The 26,272-nt window shown below is 31.7% G+C and overlaps 1 protein-coding gene across 2 annotated transcripts in view; it reads left to right on the top strand.

Annotated features, from left to right (window-relative positions):
* LOC124352864 (mitochondrial coenzyme A transporter SLC25A42-like) overlaps positions 1-10,620 on the top strand; it is a 55,620-nt gene extending 45,000 nt beyond the window's left edge. For both annotated transcript variants that reach the window (XM_046802579.1, XM_046802577.1), the window contains 2 exons: positions 3,092-3,269; positions 7,938-10,620. In XM_046802579.1, coding sequence (XP_046658535.1) covers positions 3,092-3,269; positions 7,938-8,064 — 305 coding nt within the window. In that variant the 3' untranslated portion in view covers positions 8,065-10,620. The remainder of the gene's footprint in view (positions 1-3,091; positions 3,270-7,937) is intronic.
* The last annotated feature ends 15,652 nt before the right edge of the window (positions 10,621-26,272 follow it).

Below are 26,272 nucleotides of genomic sequence, written 5' to 3'. Positions count from 1 at the left end.
ATCGGGCGCTAAACGGAGTTTTCCTCCGTGTATGTTTTATTATTAAAAATAGTACTACTTTTCTGATGTCGGCAGTCGTTACCCGCAGTGTACTTCACGAGCATCTTTCGGGGAAACGAAACAATAGCCTCCCGCTTTTATTTATCAAAATGTGTCAGTATGAGGTCTACTTCCGTGCGTGACTGGACGATTCCTCCGTGAGCGCCCGATGGTGTGTTTGTAGTGCTTGGACGAAATCACCGTGAGCGCCTTATTGTGTTTAGTTTTTATGTTGTAATAATCCGTGTGCGCCTAAATGTGTGACCTGTGATGGTTTCTTTTTAAATTTTACTATATATTTTATTTGAATTTTGTGAAATGGAGAATGAAGACGAGAGACTTGTTAGTACAGTACCAGTGTGCTAGGGAACATTTCAGTAATGATTATGGAGTGAACATTGTCGCTATAACAACCAGAAGGAAAATGTTTTGAAATTTTGTGCAGTGTGTAAAAAAAATTTTTAGTAAAGAATAAATTTTTATTTCAGAGCAATAATTGACATTACAATTGTATAATATCTCAAGAATTGAAGTAAGTTGTTTTTGTAAGAAGTTAAAAACTAAGTTAATTTCCATACATATTTACAGTAGGTTAAACATTTTTACAATTAATTGCATTATTCCTTAAAATTAATCATGTTGTTATTATACAATAACATTTTTTTAAGATTTTGAATTTCTTATTTGGAAAATTCATTACATAAGAGTGTAATTTTTATTAAATTTCTAAAAATGAATATATTACATTGTAATTAAATCAGTATGAATATTTAAACAAATAAAAACAGTTTAAACGACTATGATATCCATTATTCGCCAACCTGGAGGAAACCTCCGTGAGCGCCTGATGGTATTTCTAATTTTAAGCGCCCGATGGAGGGTTAACAGTAAACTTAGCTGGAGGCCACATGTGGAAGGTATCTGTAAAATACTTTCTAGAGTAATCTTTCTCCTATGTAAACTTAAGTACTGTGTTAATTTTGAAGCATTGTTAATGACCTACTTTGGACTGTTTCATATACACCTTTGTTATGGTACCCGTCTATGGGGCAACTCTGGTGCCTCCAAAAAAGTTTTCTTGTGGCAAAAAAAGGCAATCAGGTTAATGGCGGATCTTTTTAATCAAGAGTCCTGCAGACAGTCTTTTTGTAATTTTAAAATAATGACTCTTGCTTGTATTTATATATATATAAGAATTTAGTGTTTGTTAGAGAAAATATCAACACCTTTATCTCTCATGAGTTAGTACATGATTACAACACTAGGTTTCGATATAATCTAGTAGTTCCTCAAGTAAGACTAACTCGGACTTATAATAGTTACAATTCCCAACAAACTAGATTATTCAATAAACTACCATTAGCTATAAGAGAACTACCGATTAATAAGTTTAAATTAAGGATTTCAACTTGGCTTAAGACAAAAGCTTTTTATTCTGTTGACGAGTACATGAAGTGCAACATGTTTGATCTGTTACAAAATACATCTGGTTAATGTAACTAAATTAGTAGTAAGTAAATTAGTTTTTATGTGAAATGTTTTTTCATGACGAAGCCTATTGTAACTGAAAATGTTATTTAATGGCCAATAAAGATCTTGAATCTTGAATCTTGAATCAATACTAGAGAAAGTTTGTGTACAGTATACTGGGAAACATGGTTGACTGTGAAAGACTAGAATCCAGTTTTTGTTATCATTCTTACTTGAAATGTAAAGTACTCACTACATGTGAAAGAGAAGGGTTCATGAACCGCCATTCCATTGTTTCTGGCTGTTCCAGTGCAAAATATTGAATGGCAATTGGTGAAACCTAAGATTAAACATCTACATATTCCAAAATTTGCGGCATGATTGTTATCAGTTAACCCCTTGGGGAAGATCTACGTGCTGATTACGTACGGAACACTCCAGACTGAATGCAGAGCAACGCGCTGGTTACATAGATTATGTTTAGCCACCTTTTTTGTTATTGGCCGTTGTAGTTCTGAAAATATCGTTTGGCAGATATCGTTGCCATGGTCTTTTACTGGTTCCTTTACTAAGAAGATAGTACATTTCGTTTTGTTACTTGCAGCACTGATTGAAGCTCCTCTTTGTTGGATTGTTTGTCATTTTTTCATTTGTAAGTTGTTAAATATGGAATTTTTTGTTTTTGTCTAGTTGTGAAATTTATCGTAATGGCGTAATGGGTGTAAAAAACTGTGAAATTCTGTTGTTGCTTTGTTACTAGACAGTGATGATGAGTGCAGTTCTGATATCAGTAATAGTGATGGAAGTGTAGAAAATGCAATTATTTCCCTTGATCAAAAACTGTTTGTCTAATCATGGTTTGTGCAAGAACTTATGTCATAATGAAGGCTATTTGGATTATTTTTCTTTTGTACATTATGTTTAATTAGTTGTAAAGTAATTTTGTGTGCAGTGAATAAAAACAGATGACTTTCCTTGAAAACAAGAAGTTTTTTAATGTCCAGCAAAACCATGAAAACCAGAACATTTTTTGTTATTTTATTTTTGAGCTAGTTATTTTAGACATATGCATGAACATTTTTATTTACGTAAAAACATTGCAATATTTAAGGTAAAGTATTGTAGTTAGTATGTAATAAGTATATAAATTGGAAAGTAACTAAAAGAATAATAAAAATGTTTGTTTTCAAAAACTGAATGAAGATTTTACTGTACAGATATAAAAAAAATCAATATTCTATCTTTTATGGATTTTGTTTTAGAAAGCTTTAGCCAAAGTCTTGCATTTTTGCCTCATTTAATTGCTTCTACTGGTACTGCAGAGGCCTCAATAAATACTTCATCAATGGGTTGAAGTGATTCAAGGTGCTTGTAAGTCAGCCAGAACTTTCAGATTCATTTGATCAAAATTGGCATAAAGATAACTAAGGACAATGTTGCTTTGTTTTGATTGTTGCTTTTGTTGTCTTCAAGTTACTGAATTCATAACGTTGGGTTATAAATGGCAGCAAACAGCTGTGTTGACAATTCATATAACTCAGCTAGACCTGGTGATTTAAGTGGTTTGGAATAACTGTTCCAGAAAACAAATATCCCAACAGTGCATTGTTCAACTTGGTGTCGGGTGGTATATCGGGGATGGTAGCCCAGACCACCTCCTATCCCCTGGACATAGTGAGGAGACGGATGCAGACTGCTGCAGTCACAGGTTCTGATCACAAGTACCGGAGTATTATTGCCACCATTGCCGTCATATACAGGTAACAAATCACTTGGATCTTTAATAGGTTAACCTTTTAAGAACCCACCTCAGAAAGTTGGATGTTTTTTTTCAATCCGTATATTCCATGTATGGATAACAATAAATTTAACGCAATGTACTGTAAATAAACAGTATTTACAGTAACACAGTAAAACAGAATTTTTTTAGATGAAAAAATCCAAATAAAGATAAAATACCAAGTATTTTAGGTAGATTTTATAGAAATGTGCCTTTTGCAGTCATCATCATGGAGAAACTTTTTTGCATTTTTGCTGATTACCAAGGTGGAACTTATGCCTTAAAATCTTTTATATTTCATCTATAAAAGGAAACTTTTTAGAAGTGATTTAAATAAAGCACTAACATTTAATATACATGTTGTGTGTTGCTAGTATAATACTTGATTATGGATCCTTACAACTCACAAATTTTAAATGTAAACTTCAATAATTGTGAAAACTAGAGATTGCTATCTCTTACCCAACCAAAATAATAGCCAGAGTTACCAGAACAATATTTTTAATAACTCACCATGTTGCCAAATCAAATCAAATATTCAAACTGAAGTCCTCCTGCTATTTGGAAGTGAGACAAACGTAGACAAGCCAAACATAGGGTGAGCCCCTTTCTCACGTTTTGAAAAGTCTGAAGTGGCATTTGGTTGCAGGCCTCAACAGTCCTGTTTCTTAAATCTTAAGAAATTTTCTGCTGGGGTTTTGTTAATTATGGATTTAATATGATCCCATAGAAAAGAGTCCATGGGTGTATAGCCCGGAGATCGCAGAGGCTATTCTATTAGACTAAACCTACCAATCCATTGACCACATAGTTGAGTTGCCAGTTAATAACGTACAGCAATGTGAAAATGTGCTTAGGCATTAACCTGCTGGAAGTGAATGATGTCTTCATCAAATTTATATTAATTTTTCCCACTTATTGCTGGGAAAACTGATTCTTGTAACATTTGAAAATTCAGTTCTCCATTAAGATTCCCATTAATAAAAAATGGTCCTAAAATGTGATTCCCAAAAATCCCGGCCCACCCATTTATTGTTTCTGGATATTGGGTGCAGGATTCACGGATAACACGGGGAGTTTCCGTTTCCCAGTGCCTGCAGTTGTGTTTACAGCCCCATTAATAAAAAAACTGTATAGTTTATAAATGTTTATCCAAATCTATAATAGTTCATCTTAATTTACTTAATCCGTCAGCGGCCACAGTATAATAATTGTGGTATTGCTTAATTGGGGTTACACTTTAAAGAGGCAGACTGTGGATTGCCACTGGTGACTGGGTGAGCTATTCAATTCACGAGAATTTTGCACAACCATCTCAGAATAATATTGTTTTGGAGGCCTGAAATATGCAACGACTCGTAGAAAAAGAGCAGGTAGTCGGAGCCGAGTAGTTCTGACTACCATTGACAAACCCCGAGTATCTGCTGCCCTTTCTAACAGGGTCGTGAATTTTGTGGGGGAATGAGAGGATAGGGGAGGGAGGGACTGATAGGTTAAGCGATGGTTGCGACTCTGGTGACAGGTAAATGAACCACGTACAACTGGCTGTTCACACCCGTCCGTACGCATGATATATCTTATCAGAAGGATTCATAATCAAGGGTATAATGCAGAAATAATTACATTACAGAGGAAGGTAGATATAGGATCAAGTACAGATCTAATCCTGTTAGTAAGAGTTCCTCCAGAAAACAAATCAGTATTTTAACATGTACATCTGGGAAAGTATTTTTCTATAATATTAAAACTATTATGATATTATTCAACAAATATATAAAAAAAATCATCTTTTGTTTTTGTGCTGCTCCATGACATTCTTCACTGTCAGTTGCTGATATTGAAGGTATATCTCAAGTTAAACATGAGGCAAAGTCATTTTTGAGACATATACGAGGGGGTACCCAAAAGTAATCGGAATTGTATTGCCGGCAGCGTGTAGTACACATTCCTGCCGCTAGGCGTGTGTCACGCAACCCATTGCGAGCTCAGTGACCCCAGTTCCGTTGTCCTAGTGCATTCTGTTCGTTCGTAGTGACTGTTTTCGCTAACACTGTTTTGTTCTTGTTTCGTTTTTTGTCATGGCAAGTTTAAGTGAACAACGTGCAGCTGTGAAATTTTGTTTTTTTACTTGGTAAAAATGCTGCAGAAACTATTTTAATGTTGAATACAGCTTACAAAGATGATGCTATGGGGAAAACTCAGGTCTACGAGTGGTTCGCTCGATTTAAAAATGGCGACATGTCGATTGAAGACAAACCTCGTTCTGGACGTCCATCAACCTCTCGAACGGACGAAAATGTTGAGATAATTCGTGAACTTGTGCTCACCGACCGACAGATAATTGAGGAACTATCAGAGAGTAGTGGGTTAACTTGGAACTCGGTTCAGCGAATTTTAACAGGAGATTTAGGACTGAAAAGGGTTGCTGAAAAATTTGTTCCTCGACTTCTGACTGACCATCAAAAGGCACATCGAGTTGAAACTTGCCGCCTTCTGAAAGAACATCTCGAAAATGATCCCGATTTTCTGGAAAAGGTAATTACTGGTGATGAGTCATGGTGCTATGGTTATGACCCAGAAACGAAGCAACAGTCAAGCCAATGGAAGTCGCCATCTTCACCTCGTCCAAAAAAATGTCGGCAAGTCAAATCAAACATCAAAACCATGTTGATTTGCTTTTTTGATGTTAAAGGCATTGTTCATTCTGAGTTTGTTCCTCCAGGTCAGACTGTCAACTAAACATTTTATTTGGAGATTTTAAGAAGATTGCGCAACAGTGTTCGCCAGAAAAGACCCGATTTGTGGCAGACTGGAGACTGGTTCTTCCACCACGACAATGCACCGGCACATCTCAGTTAGGCAATTTTTAGCCAAAAATGGCATGGTTCCGCTGCCCCACGCACTTTACTCGCCTGACCTCGCTCCATGCGACTTTTTTTTATTTCCACACATGAAAAGAGGCTTGAAAGGTCAACGATTTGACAGCGTTGAAGAGGTTAAGAAAAAAAGAAGCTCGAGCTTGCAGCCATTTCTAAAGATGACTACAAAAAATGTTTTGATCAATGGAAATACCGTTGGGACAAGTGTATTAGTTGTAATGGAGATTATTTTGAAGGAGATAAGGTCGTATTGTAAAAAATTTGATAATATATAATTTTTATAAAATAATTCCGGTTTTTTTTTGGGTACCCCCTCGTAGATCGGAGAAATGTTATTTAATGGAGAATCATTTGTTCCTTAAATTTACTTTTCTACATAATCAACCAATAATTGAATACACTTAGTTAACCTATTCCGAGTACTTTTTATGCCTTTGTAAAAAAATGATGCCTTCAGGTCAGCAAACCACTGTTCTATAGCAGCTTTCATGGACTCTTAAGTACTCAAATCTCTTTCCTGTAAGCTGTTTTTCTAGTTTGGAAATAGGAAATAATCACTAGGTGCCATATCTGGACTGTAGGGTGGTTTGAGCTGCTTAAAAACACACTCCCACAGGGCAGTATGTGCAACACGACTAATGAACTGGAGCGTTGTCGTGCAGCAGGAGAACACCTTTCCTGATTATCCCTTGTCTCTTTTCCAATATGACGTCTTACAATTAGGAGTAGTTTGGCCTAATGTTCTCCTGTTATGGTTCCGTTATAAAGATAATCAATCATAAGAATACCCTTTGAATCCCAGAAAACTGTGATCATTACTTTTTTGACTGATCCTGGAGTTCTAAACTTTCTCAGTGGTGGGGATCCCATATGCCACCACTGCGTAGACTGCTGCTTGGTTTCAGAGTCCCATTGGTAAAACCATATTTCATCTTCAGTCACTAGTAGGGCCATCAAATCTTCTGTGTCATTTTCATAGAGGTGCACTGACAGTCACTGCATAGTAGTTTAGGTCTCTAGCTGTACAATGGCTGCCTGTACAGATGGTGAAATTGTGTGATAAAAAGGACAAACTAGTGTGTGAGTTGAATTGACTGACGATGATAGAATGTGCTTGTATCACTTGCCTTAACACTTTTTTTCTTTAAAATGTTCTTTTATTTTGGTTATGCTAGGCAAATATATTTTTCATTTTAAATGAACACAAATATTTCTTACTTAATATAAATATAAAAGATAATGATGTTGAAAGATAGAGAGAATAAATATATTTAAAATGTTGTATTGTCTGTTCCTATTTTTATTATTATAAAATAAAACTACAAAATCATAAGATCTTAAAAAACAAAATAAAAAACCTTAAAGATGCAACTCACAGGAAGTTTATCCAAACATACAGAATATAGATGTTAATAATGTTGATGAAAAGTAACATTACATTAATGAATTTTTTATTTTTTTAAGTGTTAATATAATTCATGAACACTAAATACCACAAATGAAGATTCTCGGAGCATTAGAAATATTTGTATATAATAATACTTGTAAATTTCTACACATTGTCCAATATTAATTTTATTTTTGCGAGAATTAAAGATTCTATCGTCAGGTAACTTCAAAAATTACCTTCACTTTGTGAAGTTGCCTGACAATAGAATCTAGTAATTGAAAAAATTAAAATTAAGAAATAAAAAAAAATCTAAATATCATCATAAATAAAAAATGATCATATATTATTAATAATATGACATTGTAATTCTTATTTTCAGGGAAGAGGGTATCAAAGGTGGATTTTTTAAGGGTCTTAGCATGAACTGGATCAAGGGTCCCATTGCTGTGGGTATCAGTTTTGCGACATACGACTTTGCGCTAGAAATGTTGAGAGGGCTTCCGTGACATTTGCTCTATTGGGGAGTCAACGCCTGATGACCAGCTGGCTTCCCACAAACTTCCCACCGACTTCCCACTGGTCGCTCTTCAACAACAGATTCTTGTTAGAGGCCATTTTGTAATAAATTCCACTGCATCCTTAACACTATAAGCTAACATCAAAATCTAATAGAATAGGATATTACGTTCGTAGAATTTGTTTTGTCAAGTTGTGACAAGTTAGATAATCATATGGCAAGTTTAAATTTTCTACAAGTTATATCAGGTGTAATAAACTTTTATGTTGGGCAACACACTTTTAGGTTGGTGTTTTTGTTTCTCAAACTTGTTTTATTACTAATTTGCGGCCATTGTTTTAAAATATTTATCTCATATACCAACACATTATGCACTTGCCTTTGTGTTGCAATAGAACTTATTAAAATAAATTATTATTTAACTATTTATTAAACTATTTAATATGCGAGTGCAAAAAAGAAAACATTAATGAAGTTGTGTTTAAATATATCATAAAAGAATGTATGGTTTTAAAATTTAATTACTAAAGTGATCAAGGGATGTGATGGAATATTATATTAAAATTATTATTAGGGCCTTGTTTGGTGCTAATAATTTTACTGCTATTTGTAATCTAGTCATTAAGTAAAGTAAATTAAAATATAATTATATTTAGTGTACTGTAAAGTATTTTGTAAAAAACCAAATTCTGAAAAACATGTCTGGTTGTAGTGTAGAAGTAGAATCATCATGGTAATTTTTGTTTGGTTTATTGATTAGAAAGAAAATTATTTTAATTCTTTAAGAGTTAAATTTTCTTAACATTTAATGTATTAATATATGTTTTAAGTGGATTTATTTTCAATAGGGGTTTCATTCCAGAAACATGTAAATGTTTGCTAGTCATTTCATTATATTTAGAAAGAAGACCAAATGTTGGATTATATAAGTTGAAAAACTTTTATTTGCCATGATTAACATAACATTTTCTGGTGCTCATGTATAACATTAGTTGCCATTTGAATTTGGTATAAAATAGTAACAAGACTGAAGTACATTATAAAACAATTAAATGGTGTCATCATTATTTTAATATTATACTTACAGTAGGGTAACAGTTTATTCAATAAACATGTGAAATGGAATTACAACATTTAAAGTATTTAAAGGTTATAAATTATATAGTTTTAAACCATCTGTTAATTTTAATCCATCTGTAAGTAAGTTGGCCAAAACAGCACAAAAATGTTTTATATTTTTTATTTACTAATGTTATATATTTGTATTAATTTATTGAATGATTATTATTTAAAAATTAATAATTTATTTTCCTATTTCTTACACAAGCAGCACACATATATTTTAATTCATGATAAAGATTTAATAGTTTGCACAAATTTACACAATTAGTTCATTATAGGTTTTGCAGCATCCAAAAGTACTTTTGTTACAATGTTGAAGAATTTTTGTCAACTTTCATCAGTTTGACCTTATTTTCTTGAAATTTATAATATAAAATATATAATGAAGCTTGTTCAGCATCTTGTTGATGGGGTAAATTATGTCACTTTTTTCTATTTTTTTTAAAATTTGTGTACTATACCTACTTAGCATTTATTTTCGCTCTAAAATTAGTTAGTAATTGAATATCAAAATGTAAGAGCAAAGGTTTTATAATTACAATCTTTTAGTAATCATATGTATTGTTATTGTTTTATATTTTGAAAATTAATCCTATAAATAAATATAAATAAAAATGTTAATGTTGTGTTGTTTACTTGCATGTTACAATGTTTCAGTTGCTAAGTTTAATAAGTAAAAATTGATAAGCTATACAAAGCCTTATGCCAATAATGTGCCTAATAATCGTCATGTTTTCGACTTTAATCACCAGTATTTCCTCTTCCATATTCAGAATTCAAGTTTTAACCAACCAATGTAGCTTGTGTGAATAATTAGTGGATATTTCCGAAAGGTCACTCATAACTAGTAAATAGTGTACTTATTTAGTAATGCTTGGGGATAGTTTTTTTAAATTTTTTTAAGATCATTTTGTCTCTTATTATTTTCCCACAAATCTCGTTATGAGCTAACAAGTAGATTGTTTTCAAATATTTATTTACAGATCAAAGAATTTGTAATAATCAATAACACTTATTAAATGATTTTATATTGAAGCTACTTTTATATATCTTGACTATTCAATTTGATTGCTTAGACAAAGAGAGATACAAAGAAATGTATGTGGCTGTTGAGCCATTTATTAAGTGTGAAGTTGAACATTATTAAATTTAGTCAGTATAAATAAATCAATTAATACATCAAATGTATGCACGTTCCTTTAGTTTTCAAATCAGTTTTGTTTTCCTTGACTAAAAGTAATATTTTATAATCAGATTTTTATCATGTTCAAAAAAATATAAACTGGAGAACAAATGATTGTTGTTAGTTAATCACACAAATCTCATAAGTAGTGTTGATGAAATGTTTTATACCATGGAAATTGTTGTATTTAATCTTCTATAAATGTTTTATCACTGTTAATAAAAGTTGTCAAAAAATAAAGTGTCTGTTTTATTCTCCTGCACATTTGAAAGGTATATAGCTTTTAATTCAGATAATAATACACATCTCAATAGTTAATTTTAGTTAATTTTTAGTTTATGTAACACAAAATGGCTAGCTACATCGCTGAATTTACTTGAAACTATGAAATATGATAGTGAAATTTACGATTGTTATCGTAACTGGTAATCAAAGGTTAAATCAAATCTACGCACTCACACACAGTCAAACTTACATTATATAAATTCTCTCCTGCCACATTCACACTGACCCCAAATCCACATTTTTTTAGAAATCCCAGCTCGTCATGAACTCATCAACCGAATAAAAAGCTTGAGATGCCAAAAAGAATTTCAGTTTAGTTTTGAATTGATTGTAGTTGTTGGAATTTTTATACTTTCAGGAAGCCTGGTAATTAATCTGACACCAAAAATTTGCGGCAGATTGTGTACCTCTTGTTTCGAAATAATGAACATCCTTGCCGCGAACAAAATTACATCTTGATCGGCAGTATAGGGACATCTCAAGAACATAAAGGTAGGACAGAGTAAAAAACCCCAGCTCTTTGAAAGATTCCCATGACTCTATAGTTTAACTTGCCAATGCTTCTTACAGCCTTTTTATGATGCTTGAAAACATGCTACATTTTGTTTTTTCACAAATTCCCCAAATTCTCATTCTACTGTACCGTTATTATAGTACATATATTAAATTTATATGGAGCTAATACTTCGTAAATCAAAACAACTTTTCGGAAATACTTGATTTATTCCGAGATTAAAGTTCACTCAAAATTTGACAAAGTTTACAAACTCTAGATTCGATTTTCTTCAAAACTTCACACAATCGAACAAATCTAATTAAGAGTCTGATCAAAAATGAATTAAAATTAAAATGAAACTAAAAATGTATACTTCTCCAAAAATGGTTTAAATTAACAAAATAAAATAAAAAGTTCTCTTCTCAAAATATTCAAAAATCAATATAACACAAAACTTGATATTAACTTTACGACCAAAATTTAATTCACAATACTTCCAAAAAATTGAATTAAATTCTCAGACTCTGTAAGATGGGAAACTTTAGAAATTTTTAATTACAACAGTATAAAAATAAAAGATATTAACTAAACGCTGGTACGGGACTTACTACTTTGAAGATTGCGGAGGCTGATAGGGATTTAATACGCACTGAAGAAAAATTAAATACTTGAATTAAATTTACACGCGATAAAAGAATTACTCTAAATCCCAAAACTATAGGATTAGAGGAAGAACACTGCTTCTATACTCGACGTCTGCACCTTCTCGTTCTGGCTTCAAGACTGCACTGATCCCCCTCTCTCTCCAGCGAGCCGGGTCGGAACGTATCACCCGATCAGCTGATTGACCGGTCTCGAACTAACAAACAATGTCCACGCACCGCGTCTAGTTAACAAGAGCCTACTTTCTACCGCGATTCAGCATAAATAATTACAACTATGGTACACTACATACAAAATGTGAGTGTACGACTAGGTCATAGAAGGCCATTTTTAGGATTTCTGGAGAACAGAATGTTGCTAGGTGACGCAATGCAAACCGGATGTAGATTTAACACAGATATTATCAATATGTTCATCCCAGGTCAGTCCTCTGTCAAGACATATCCCAGAAACTTTGTGGAGTTTTTTTCTCTAAAAGGACCTCATCCACAAAGACGGCAGGCCGCAAAACATCATTATGTGGTTAAAGGTAGAAGTTGATGACATTAGATTTTGAGACTTCATACACAACATTTTTGTAATTAGTGCAACAGTGCCTCATGATGCACACAGTCAACAAATTTGGAAAGGTCAATAAATATGCTAAGCACATGTACCTGCCCTTCCAATCCATCAACAAAAATTTGTTCACCACGTCAATAATTAATAAATTGTGGATTTATTTTTCCTGGATCCATATTGTTCAGGATTCAGAATTTTGTTATTTTCCAGAAATGTTACAATACAAGTCTTTCACAGAATACTTTTTCAAAAACTTTAATAAAACACTGCAAGAATTAATAAGATTGGGCATTAATTCATTGTAAGACAAGGATCGTCCTTTTTAAATATTAGAATGACTCGCTGTATTAAATAGGGATGGCCAATTAATTTCCTCTTTAAAATGAAAATTTTATTAATTTTTTGAGGGATTCTAATATGTCCCTGAAGCAGCGTTAAGTAACCACGTTGTTATCACCTGTTTGTTTTTTTTTTTAGTTAAGTCTCTGAATGAGCTAAATGGGCCAAGGCCTTAGATGTAACAGGTTCACCAAAATCTTAACCATTAGATTTTGCTCCTTTGAAGGACGAACCCACTGAAGCAAAGTATTTATTGAATTCATTTGCCACTAATACTTGGGCATCAACAATTTTGTCCCTAATTTTGATTGAAATTGGTTCGGATTGTTTATTTAAATGGTTTACTCGAGTAAACTCATTAATAATTGTCCATGCAGTATTCAAAAACATTTTCAGAGTTACCAAAAGCTCTATTGACACAGGTTTTAGCACCTTTAATGATTTTCCTATAGATCGCACAGTATGTTCTGAATAAAGTTTTGAAGTTCTTATTTAGAGTTTTGATAAATATGTTGTGCTGTAATATGTATTGTTTTTCTAGATAAATAATAATTCATATGGTTAACTATGCAATTCTTTTTCTGTTGGTAGTTTTGATTAATTTTTTGAATGGGCAAGCAGTATCCCAACAATAATCTAAACTTTAACTGAATGCTTGATACATATCAAGGACATCTTCAAATTAATTATAAAATGTCTAACAGTCGTTATTCAAACTCTCATTCAGGTGGCAAATATTTTGAAAATGAATAACCCTCACAATTTTTGGTTTCAAGTTTTGTTTTTCTGATTTTTCACCCTTGAACCACAATCTCCTGCGCAAAGTGGTCTGAGATCGCAGTCCTCAAAACAGAAACTTGTGATGTCTGGAATATAGCCGATCATGTTGTCGATGGCAGTGCTCGTTGTAGCGGTTACTCGTGTTGGTGTGTTCACGGACCAATTTAAATTGAAGAAGTTGAGGATGTATAGTGACAAAAAGCTCCGTAACGTGACCCATGCCGAATTTTGTGGAACACCTTATCAAGAATAAAAGTTAAGATGGTAATTTAATATCAATTTTATTTTCATACTATTTAAAAATTTTAATTACAGTGTACTTGTATCTATCTTGTATAAACCTTTGGTCTTAATTATATCACAAGTTTCCAAGTTGTGAGTTTTCAAAGTTCAGGGTGAAATGCAGATTCTGATAGCTTTCATTTTCAAAATTAAAACATTGCAAATTCCAACCCACTCAATCAAGCCCTCAGAGTACTCTCAAAAAAGTATGACAGGCCATCCTTAAATAAACCTTAGGAACAATTTTCTTTAAACTACACAGTAAAAATATAAATCTAGATAACTTCTTACGCACACACACACTCAATATGGCATTTCCATGATAATTTAAAATCAATGTAGATACCCAATAAATTTGCTTTCACCAAATATTTATCAAATTATTAGATTGTATCATGATTTTATTTTGCTTTTCAGTTTTTCAGCATTTCAAAACAGACTGATAAATACTTTTAATAAAATATGTTTATCATAGGATAAGTTCAAATTACTATGAAATACAACGTACCGTTAACATAATTTAAAACGCATACTGTCCAACAAAAAAGAGTGCAACTTATTAGAAATATCAAGTTACAATAAAAACTAATACAAAACATTAAATATTTGCAATTTACACAGTAATGAAAAATAATTCCAACTAGATTACTGTAATGCAACGAAAAAGTGTGTTCACAAGAACATTACCAAAGTTCTAAAACTGGATATAGATGAAGTTGTCTGGCGTTTATTCTAACTATGGCAACGTACAGTTTTCATAAATACAACTCATACTGTCCTACTAAAAAAGAGCACAACTTATTAGAATTTACTTGTTGCAATAAAAACTATTTCAAAACATTAAATTTTTGTAATTATAGACAAAAATAAAAATAATTGAAACTAGAATGTGATGAGTAAAAATTTATAAAGAATAGTAAATTTTTTAACAGTAAGATAAATGACGTTACAAATCACGTTAATAGTTTTCACAATGATAAATTATTTAAATATTCAACTAAAATACAAATTGAATAATTGGTTTATCATGAATGATTTTAGGAAAAGCCCTGAGGCAAGTATTGCTGTGATGCAACGAAAAAGTATATTCACAACAACATTTACCAAAGTTCTAAGCCTGGGCATAGATGAAGTTCTCTGGCGTTTGTAGTAAAATACACGGGAATTTGCAGTGAGATCTTCTTCAGGAAAATAGCAGGAGAAGAGTTGACGTTTGTTGTAGATTGGGTCCACTGACCAGATAGGAATTGTAATAGAGGGCCACTTCGATTATGGACCTCTATTGACAGTTCCTTAGCTGGGCAGTAACATTGTTTCTTCAATGCGATGTACTTGTGGAGAAATCTCCTATCGTTTCTACTACTAATTAAAAGAAATCTATTAGACACTTTGACATTTTTGTGCATTTTATTTTCCCCTAAAAAAAGCATAAAACATATTCTGTTCATGCAATACTTTTAATTCTATTTTCCAAAATGAACTGAAAAATTGAATAAAACCGTTTCCAGACCTGTAGCTACAGTAATTTTTAAGATATGTGACGAAATACGCGAAACTTGGTCCCGAAAAAACAAGTTACATTTAGGTTTGAAGCAGATTTACTATGTTAAATGTACAAATAAACACAAAATATTTTTTCACGGTACTTGTAGAAAATTTAATTTCGAAGAGAAAGATGTAAAATAAGTCTATAATAGACAAACGCAAACTTTAAAAAATAATCCTTAATTACATACAAAACGCATGAAAAATAGACAAAATCTGTTAAGCTCTCTACAAATGTAATATTGAAATTAAAACAGCTGTTTTTATTAAAACAAATTAATGAGTTACTATTATTTTTTATCAAGTAAATATTTTTAACAATCATACATTATCATACATAAAAAAGTTATCTGAATTATCATCCAACAAAAAAGTTACACTTGTCCTAAAAAACTAACCACGTCACAGTAGATGTTCAAAATGTTTCCCCTCATTCAAAATACAAGCATCCCAGCCCGTCTTCTCATAGACTGCCGAACTCTTTCGAAGATCCCAGGTGTCTCACGTATCCTTTGAATCCCGTTAACAATCCTTATTCGCAACTCTTCTATGGTATCCACAGGCGAGTCGTAGACAAGCATCTTTAAATGTCCCCATAAGAAAAAGTCTAGAGGATTGAGTCAGGTGACCTTGCAGGCCATGCTACTGGGGCTCCTCGACCAATCCATCTGTTTGGATATGCTTCATTTAAAAATTCTCTTACTTGTAATGTGTAATGAGCTGGAGCTCCATCCTGCATGAACCACATGTTGTTGCGTGTGTATAGTGGCACATCTTCGAGTAACTCATTCAGATTAGTCGTCAAGAAATGTAAATAATTTTCACCATTGAGCGTATCAGGTAAAAAAACTAATAAAAATTTTATCACCCAGAATAGCAGCCCATACGTTTGTAGAAAACTGATATTGGTGACGGTTCTCTGAAATAAGCACGTGGATTTTCAATTGCCTACATGTGAGTATATTGTGGGTGTTAAGAATAGCCATTCTTGAAAATTTTGCTTCATCAGTAAAGATAATGTAATTTAAAAAATGTGGATTTCTGCACCTTTGGATAAGCCATTGGCATAGCTGAACACGAGGAAAGTAATCTCGAGGCAAAAGAGCCTGGACCCTTTGATAGTGATAAGAATGCAACTGCTGCTCGTGTAAAATCTTCCAGACAATTGAATTACTAACACCGAAATCCAAGGCTAGTTCTCTAGTACTTCTTCCAGGATGATTCTCTATTTCGTCCAACACGCCCTCCTCCAATTCAGCTGTACACGTTGTACGTGGCCGTCCTGATCTACCAACTTTTCCAGATTTAAAGGTTCCCGTCTCGCTTAGCCTTCTATGAATGGAAGAAAACATTTTATGAGTCGGTAACTGTCTATGAGGAAAATGTTCCTTGATAGAGTCGTCTAGCCTGACGACTGTTGCAATGTGCAAGACCGTACATTAAATGCATGTCTGCCATTTCACCATTAGTGTACATAATATTCATATTACCTGCCATGATGAATAAGATATTATTAGCTATCAAAAATTAACTTCAACGGCACTCGCACTAACTTGTATTAAAGTACAGATCAACACACGCAACTTAATGAGCAATGGAAAAATAGCTGCCTGTAATGTTTATTTAAATTATTCTAAAACAATGTTACATTGTTAAAACATATGTTTTAAATAGAAATTATTTTGTTTCTCAAATCAAATATTTTAATAAAACAGGCTGTTTTTAATTTCAATATTACATTTGTAGAGAGCTTAAACAGATTTTGTCTATTTTTCATGCGTTTTGTATGTAATTAAGGATTATTTTTTTAAAGTTTGCGTTTGTCTATTATAGACTTATTTTACATCTTTTCTCTTCGAAATTAAATTTTCTACAAGTACCGTGAAAAAAATATTTTGTGTTTATTGTACATTTGACATAGTAAATCTGCTTCAAACCTAAATGTAACTTGTTTTTCGGGACCAAGTTTCGCGTATTTCGTCACATATCTTAAAAATTACTGTAGCTACAGGTCTGGAAAACGGTTTTATTCAATTTTTCAGTTCATTTTACATAAAGTACGCTAAATTGTACATCTTAATTAACAGCCAACAAATACCCGTAGGGCTTCGTTGCAGCAGGGGAACTGAAATTCAGACGAAATCTTTCACCCTGTATAACTTGGTAACTAAGCATTTTCGGACCTATGTTAATTAGACCTTTTTTCTTATTTTGATGTGAGGAATCACGCCCTGACTTATGGGCACCTTTTTTCAGAACACCCTGTAGATGAAGTTCTCTGGCTTTTATAAAATGCAACGTACAGTTTACATAAATACAACTCATACTGTCCTAACTAAAAAAAAGAGCGCAACTTATTAGAATTAGCTAGTTACAATAAAAAATATTACAACAAAAATTAAGTTTTTGTAATTTATAGAAAAAAAATAAAAATAATTGAAACTAGAATGTGAAGAGTGAAAATTTATAAAGAATAGTAAATTTTTTAACACTAACATAAATGACGTTACAAATCACGTTAATAGTTTTCACAATGAACAATTATTTAAATATTCAACTAAAATACAAATTGATAATTGGTTTATCATCCAATGATTTAGGCAAAGCTTTGAGGCAAGTATTGCTGTGATGCAACGAAAAAGTGTATTGACAACAACAACATTACTAAAGTTCGATAACTGGATATAGATGAAGTTCTCTGGCGTTTATTCCTAAAATTTACGGGACTCTTGCATTGACATCTTCTTTAGGAAAGTAGCAGGAAATGAGTTGATGTAGCTATGTGATGGATTTGGTCCACTGACCCAGATAGGAATTGCAATAAAGGGCCACTTTAATTATGGACCTTTATAGACAGTTCCTTAGCTGGGCAGTAACATGGGTGGTTCAATACGATGTACTTGTGAAATATCTCCTGACGGTTCTAATTAATGACCTAAACACCACATATCTGCATTGACATAGTGTCTTTTTTGTCTATATAAAATCTCCTTGAATAACAGTGACATATTATGTTCATGTAATAGATTGTCCAATAAGACGTATGCCCTAATCTTGATTGTCAACTTTCAAGTAGCATTCTCATTACCAGTAATACAATTAAGACTTAAAACAGTACGGTATACAATATATTATTGAAAACTGTATTCTTTAACCCTTTTAATAAATATGTTTACCTTAGGATAAGTTTAAATTACTACGAAATACAAACGTAACCTTAAATATAATAAAACGCATACTGTCCAACAAAAAAGGAGCACAATTTATTAGAATTAGCTAGTTACAATAAAACTTACTACAATACATTAATTAATTTTTTTAATTTTGAACAATAATGAAAAATAAAATTTATTCCAACTAGAATGTGATAATTGAAAATTTATAATAGAATAGTATAATTTTAAATAGTAAATTAAATGATGCGACGCTCAAATAACGTTGATTACTACATATTTTTAACAATTAAACATAGTATACATATTCAACTATTAATACATATTGATTGATTATTTCTTCGTCCGATGATTGAGGCAGAGCCCTGAGGCAAAAATTGCTGTGATACAATCAAAAAGTGTATTCACAACAACATTTACCAAAGTTCTAAGCCTGGGCATAGATAAAGTTCTCTGGCGTTTGTAGTAAAATATACGGGAATTTGCAGTGAGATCTTCTTCAGGAAAATAGCAGGAGAAGAGTTGACGTTTGTTGTAGATTGGTCCACTGACCAGATAGGAATTGTAATAGAGGGCCACTTCGATTATGGACCTCTATTGACAGTTCCTTAGCTGGGCAGTAACATTGTTTCTTCAATGCGATGTACTTGTGAAAAATCTCCTATCGTTTCTACTACTAATTAAAAGAAATCTATTTGACACTTTGACATTTTTGTGCATTTTATTTTCCCCTAAAAAAAGCATAAAACATATTCTGTTCATGCAATACTTTTAATTCTATTTTCCAATTAGCATTTTTATTATACTATTTCCAAATAGCATTCTCGTTACCAATACTAAAATAAAGACTTAAAACAGTACGATATACATAATGTTATTTAGAACTGGGTACTTTAACCTTTTTAATAAAATAATTCTACTGCAGGATTAGTTTAAATTACTATAATTGCAACGTACAGTTTACATAAATACAACTCATACTGTCCTACTAAAAAAAGAGCGCAACTTATTAGAATTAGCTAGTTACAATAAAAAATATTACAACAAATTAAGTTTTTGTAATTATAGAAAAAAATAAAAATAATTGAAACTAGAATGTGAAGAGTGAAAATTTATAAAGAATAGTAATTTTTTTAACACTAAGATAAATGACGTTACAAATCACGTTAATGGTTTTCACAATGATAACTTATTGAAATATTCAACTAAAATACAAATTGAATAATTGGTTTATCATCCAATGATTTAGGCAAAGCTATGAGGCAAGTATTGCTGTGATACAACGAAAAAGTGTATTGACAACAACAACAACATTACCAAAGTTCGATAACTGGATATAGATGAAGTTCTCTGGCGTTTATTCCTAAAATTTACGGGACTTTGCATTGACATCTTCTTCAGGAAAGTAGCAGGAAATGAGTTGATGTAGGCTATGTGATGGATTGGTCCACTGACCAGATAGGAATTGCAATAAAGGGCCACTTTAATTATGGACCTTTATAGACAGTTCCTTAGCTGGGCAGTAACACGGGCGGTTCAATACGATGTACTTGTGAAATATCTCCTAACGGTTCTAATTAATGACCTAAACACCACATATCTGCACTGACATAGTGACTTTTTTGTCTATTTAAAATCTCCTTGAATAACAGTGACATATTATGTTCATGTAATATTGTCCAATAAGACTTATTCTTGATTGTTCACTTTCAAGTAGCATTCTCATTACCAGTAATAAAATTAAGACTTAAAACAGTACGGTATACAATATATTATTGAAAACTGTAATCTTTAACCTTTTTAATAAAATATGTTTACCATAGGATAAGTTTAAATTACTACGAAATACAACGTACCCTTAAATATAATAAAACGCATACTGTCCAACAAAAAAGGAGCGCAACTTATTAGAATTAGCTAGTTACAATGAAACGTACTACAGTAAATTAATTGATTTTTGTAATTTTAGACAATAATGAAAAATAAAATTTATTCCAACTAGAATGTGATAAGTGAAAATTTATAATAGAATAGTATAATTTTAAATAGTAACTTAAACGACGCGACGCTCAAATAACGTTGATTACTACATATTTTTAACAATTATACATAGTATAAGTATTCAACTATTAATACATATTGATTGATTATTTCTTCGTCCGATGATTGAGGCAGAGCCCTGAGGCAAAAATTGCTGTGATACAATCAAAAAGTGTATTCACAACAACATTTACCAAAGTTCTAAGCCTGGGCATAGATGAAGTTCTCTGGCGTTTGTAGTAAAATACACGGGAATTTGCAGTGAGATCTTCTTCAGGAAAATAGCAGGAGAAGAGTTGACGTTTGTTGTAGATTGGTCCACTGACCAGATAGGAATTGTAATAGAGGGCCACTTCGATTATGGACCTCTATTGACAGTTCCTTAGCTGGGCAGTAACATTGTTTCTTCAATGCGATGTACTTGTGAAAAATCTCCTATCGTTTCTACTACTAATTAAAAGAAATCTATTTGACACTTTGACATTTTTGTGCATTTTATTTTCCCCTAAAAAAAGCATAAAACATATTCTGTTCATGCAATACTTTTAATTCTATTTTCCAATTAGCATTTTTATTATAGTATTTCCAAATAGCATTCTCGTTACCAATACTAAAATAAAGACTTAAAACAGTACGATATACATAATGTTATTTAGAACTGGGTACTTTAACCTTTTTAATATAATAGTAATTCTACTGCAGGATTAGTTTAAATTACTATAAAATGCAACGTACAGTTTACATAAATACAACTCATACTGTCCTACTAAAAAAAGAGCGCAACTTATTAGAATTAGCTAGTTACAATAAAAAATATTACAACAAATTAAGTTTTTGTAATTATAGAAAAAAATAAAAATAATTGAAACTAGAATGTGAAGAGTGAAAATTTATAAAGAATAGTAATTTTTTTAACACTAAGATAAATGACGTTACAAATCACGTTAATGGTTTTCACAATGATAACTTATTGAAATATTCAACTAAAATACAAATTGAATAATTGGTTTATCATCCAATGATTTAGGCAAAGCTATGAGGCAAGTATTGCTGTGATACAACGAAAAAGTGTATTGACAACAACAACAACATTACCAAAGTTCGATAACTGGATATAGATGAAGTTCTCTGGCGTTTATTCCTAAAATTTACGGGACTTTGCATTGACATCTTCTTCAGGAAAGTAGCAGGAAATGAGTTGATGTAGGCTATGTGATGGATTGGTCCACTGACCAGATAGGAATTGCAATAAAGGGCCACTTTAATTATGGACCTTTATAGACAGTTCCTTAGCTGGGCAGTAACACGGGCGGTTCAATACGATGTACTTGTGAAATATCTCCTAACGGTTCTAATTAATGACCTAAACACCACATATCTGCACTGACATAGTGACTTTTTTGTCTATTTAAAATCTCCTTGAATAACAGTGACATATTATGTTCATGTAATATTGTCCATTAAGACTTATTCTTGATTGTTCACTTTCAAGTAGCATTCTCATTACCAGTAATAAAATTAAGACTTAAAACAGTACAGTATACAATATATTATTGAAAACTGTAATCTTTAACCTTTTTAATAAAATTTGTTTACCATAGGATAAGTTTAAATTACTACGAAATACAACGTACCCTTAAATATAATAAAACGCATACTGTCCAACAAAAAAGGAGCGCAACTTATTAGAATTAGCTAGTAACAATGAAACGTACTACAGTAAATTAATTGATTTTTGTAATTTTAGACAATAATGAAAAATAAAATTTATTCCAACTAGAATGTGATAAGTGAAAATTTATAATAGAATAGTATAATTTTAAATAGTAACTTAAACGACGCGACGCTCAAATAACGTTGATTACTTCATATTTTTAACAATTATACATAGTATAAGTATTCAACTATTAATACATATTGATTGATTATTTCTTCGTCCGATGATTGAGGCAGAGTCCTGAGGCAAAAATTGCTGTGATACAATCAAAAAGTGTATTCACAACAACATTTACCAAAGTTCTAAGCCTGGGCATAGATGAAGTTCTCTGGCGTTTGTAGTAAAATACACGGGAATTTGCAGTGAGATCTTCTTCAGGAAAATAGCAGGAGAAGAGTTGACGTTTGTTGTAGATTGGTCCACTGACCAGATAGGAATTGTAATAGAGGGCCACTTCGATTATGGACCTCTATTGACAGTTCCTTAGCTGGGCAGTAACATTGTTTCTTCAATGCGATGTACTTGTGAAAAATCTCCTATCGTTTCTACTACTAATTAAAAGAAATCTATTAGACACTTTGACATTTTTGTGCATTTTATTTTCCCCTAAAAAAAGCATAAAACATATTCTGTTCATGCAATACTTTTAATTCTATTTTCCAATTAGCATTTTTATTATAGTATTTCCAAATAGCATTCTCGTTACCAATACTAAAATAAAGACTTAAAAACAGTACGATATACATAATGTTATTTAGAACTGGGTACTTTAACCTTTTTAATATAATAGTAATTCTACTGCAGGATTAGTTTAAATTACTATAATTGCAACGTACAGTTTACATAAATACAACTCATACTGTCCTACTAAAAAAAGAGCGCAACTTATTAGAATTAGCTAGTTACAATAAAAAATATTACAACAAATTAAGTTTTTGTAATTATAGAAAAAAATAAAAATAATTGAAACTAGAATGTGAAGAGTGAAAATTTATAAAGAATAGTAAATTTTTTAACACTAAGATAAATGACGTTACAAATCACGTTAATGGTTTTCACAATGATAACTTATTTAAATATTCAACTAAAATACAAATTGAATAATTGGTTTATCATCCAATGATTTAGGCAAAGCTATGAGGCAAGTATTGCTGTGATACAACGAAAAAGTGTATTGACAACAACAACAACAACATTACCAAAGTTCGATAACTGGATATAGATGAAGTTCTCTGGCGTTTATTCCTAAAATTTACGGGACTTTGCATTGACATCTTCTTCAGGAAAGTAGCAGGAAATGAGTTGATGTAGGCTATGTGATGGATTGGTCCACTGACCAGATAGGAATTGCAATAAAGGGCCACTTTAATTATGGACCTTTATAGACAGTTCCTTAGCTGGGCAGTAACATGGGCGGTTCAATACGATGTACTTGTGAAATATCTCCTAACGGTTCTAATTAATGACCTAAACACCACATATCTGCATTGACATAGTGACTTTTTTGTCTATTTAAAATCTCCTTGAATAACAGTGACATATTATGTTCGTGTAATATTGTCCAATAAGACTTAATCTTGATTGTCAACTTTCAAGTAGCATTCTCATTACCAGTAATAAAATTAAGACTTAAAACAGTACGGTATACAATATATTATTTAAAACTGTAATCTTTAACCTTTTTAATAAAATTTGTTTACCATAGGATAAGTTTAAATTACTACGAAATACAACGTACCCTTAAATATAATAAAACGCATACTGTCCAACAAAAAAGGAGCGCAACTTATTAGAATTAGCTAGTAACAATGAAACGTACTACAGTAAATTAATTGATTTTTGTAATTTTAGACAATAATGAAAAATAAAATTTATTCCAACTAGAATGTGATAAGTGAAAATTTATAATAGAATAGTATAATTTTAAATAGTAACTTAAACGACGCGACGCTCAAATAACGTTGATTACTTCATATTTTTAACAATTATACATAGTATAAATATTCAACTATTAATACATATTGATTGATTATTTCTTCGTCCGATGATTGAGGCAGAGTCCTGAGGCAAAAATTGCTGTGATACAATCAAAAAGTGTATTCACAACAACATTTACCAAAGTTCTAAGCCTGGGCATAGATGAAGTTCTCTGGCGTTTGTAGTAAAATACACGGGAATTTGCAGTGAGATCTTCTTCAGGAAAATAGCAGGAGAAGAGTTGACGTTTGTTGTAGATTGGTCCACTGACCAGATAGGAATTGTAATAGAGGGCCACTTCGATTATGGACCTCTATTGACAGTTCCTTAGCTGGGCAGTAACATTGTTTCTTCAATGCGATGTACTTGTGAAAAATCTCCTATCGTTTCTACTACTAATTAAAAGAAATCTATTTGACACTTTGACATTTTTGTGCATTTTATTTTCCCCTAAAAAAAGCATAAAACATATTCTGTTCATGCAATACTTTTAATTCTATTTTCCAATTAGCATTTTTATTATACTATTTCCAAATAGCATTCTCGTTACCAATACTAAAATAAAGACTTAAAACAGTACGATATACATAATGTTATTTAGAACTGGGTACTTTAACCTTTTTAATATAATAGTAATTCTACTGCAGGATTAGTTTAAATTACTATAAAATGCAACGTACAGTTTACATAAATACAACTCATACTGTCCTACTAAAAAAAGAGCGCAACTTATTAGAATTAGCTAGTTACAATAAAAAATATTACAACAAATTAAGTTTTTGTAATTATAGAAAAAAATAAAAATAATTGAAACTAGAATGTGAAGAGTGAAAATTTATAAAGAATAGTAATTTTTTTAACACTAAGATAAATGACGTTACAAATCACGTTAATGGTTTTCACAATGATAACTTATTTAAATATTCAACTAAAATACAAATTGAATAATTGGTTTATCATCCAATGATTTAGGCAAAGCTATGAGGCAAGTATTGCTGTGATACAACGAAAAAGTGTATTGACAACAACAACAACATTACCAAAGTTCGATAACTGGATATAGATGAAGTTCTCTGGCGTTTATTCCTAAAATTTACGGGACTTTGCATTGACATCTTCTTCAGGAAAGTAGCAGGAAATGAGTTGATGTAGGCTATGTGATGGATTGGTCCACTGACCAGATAGGAATTGCAATAAAGGGCCACTTTAATTATGGACCTTTATAGACAGTTCCTTAGCTGGGCAGTAACATGGGCGGTTCAATACGATGTACTTGTGAAATATCTCCTAACGGTTCTAATTAATGACCTAAACACCACATATCTGCATTGTCATAGTGACTTTTTTGTCTATTTAAAATCTCCTTGAATAACAGTGACATATTATGTTCATGTAATATTGTCCAATAAGACTTAATCTTGTTTGTTCACTTTCAAGTAGCATTCTCATTACCAGTAATAAAATTAAGACTTAAAACAGTACGGTATACAATATATTATTGAAAACTGTAATCTTTAACCTTTTTAATAAAATATGTTTACCATAGGATAAGTTTAAATTACTATGAAATACAACGTACCCTTAAATATAATAAAACGCATACTGTCCAACAAAAAAGGAGCGCAACTTATTAGAATTAGCTAGTTACAATGAAACTTACTACAGTAAATTAATTGATTTTTGTAATTTTAGACAATAATGAAAAATAAAATTTATTCCAACTAGAATGTGATAGGCTAAGTGAAAATTTATAATAGAATAGTATAATTTTAAATAGTAACTTAAACGACGCGACGCTCAAATAACGTTGATTACTACATATTTTTAACAATTATACATAGTATAAGTATTCAACTATTAATACATATTGATTGATTATTTCTTCGTCCGATGATTGAGGCAGAGCCCTGAGGCAAAAATTGCTGTGATACAATCAAAAAGTGTATTCACAACAACATTTACCAAAGTTCTAAGCCTGGGCATAGATGAAGTTCTCTGGCGTTTGTAGTAAAATACACGGGAATTTGCAGTGAG

This window comes from Homalodisca vitripennis, chromosome 1, assembly GCF_021130785.1.
Source record: "Homalodisca vitripennis isolate AUS2020 chromosome 1, UT_GWSS_2.1, whole genome shotgun sequence".
Lineage (NCBI taxonomy): Eukaryota > Metazoa > Arthropoda > Insecta > Hemiptera > Cicadellidae > Homalodisca > Homalodisca vitripennis.
Note: the sequence above shows the minus strand (reverse complement) of the source record. Positions and strands in the feature narration are given on the sequence as shown.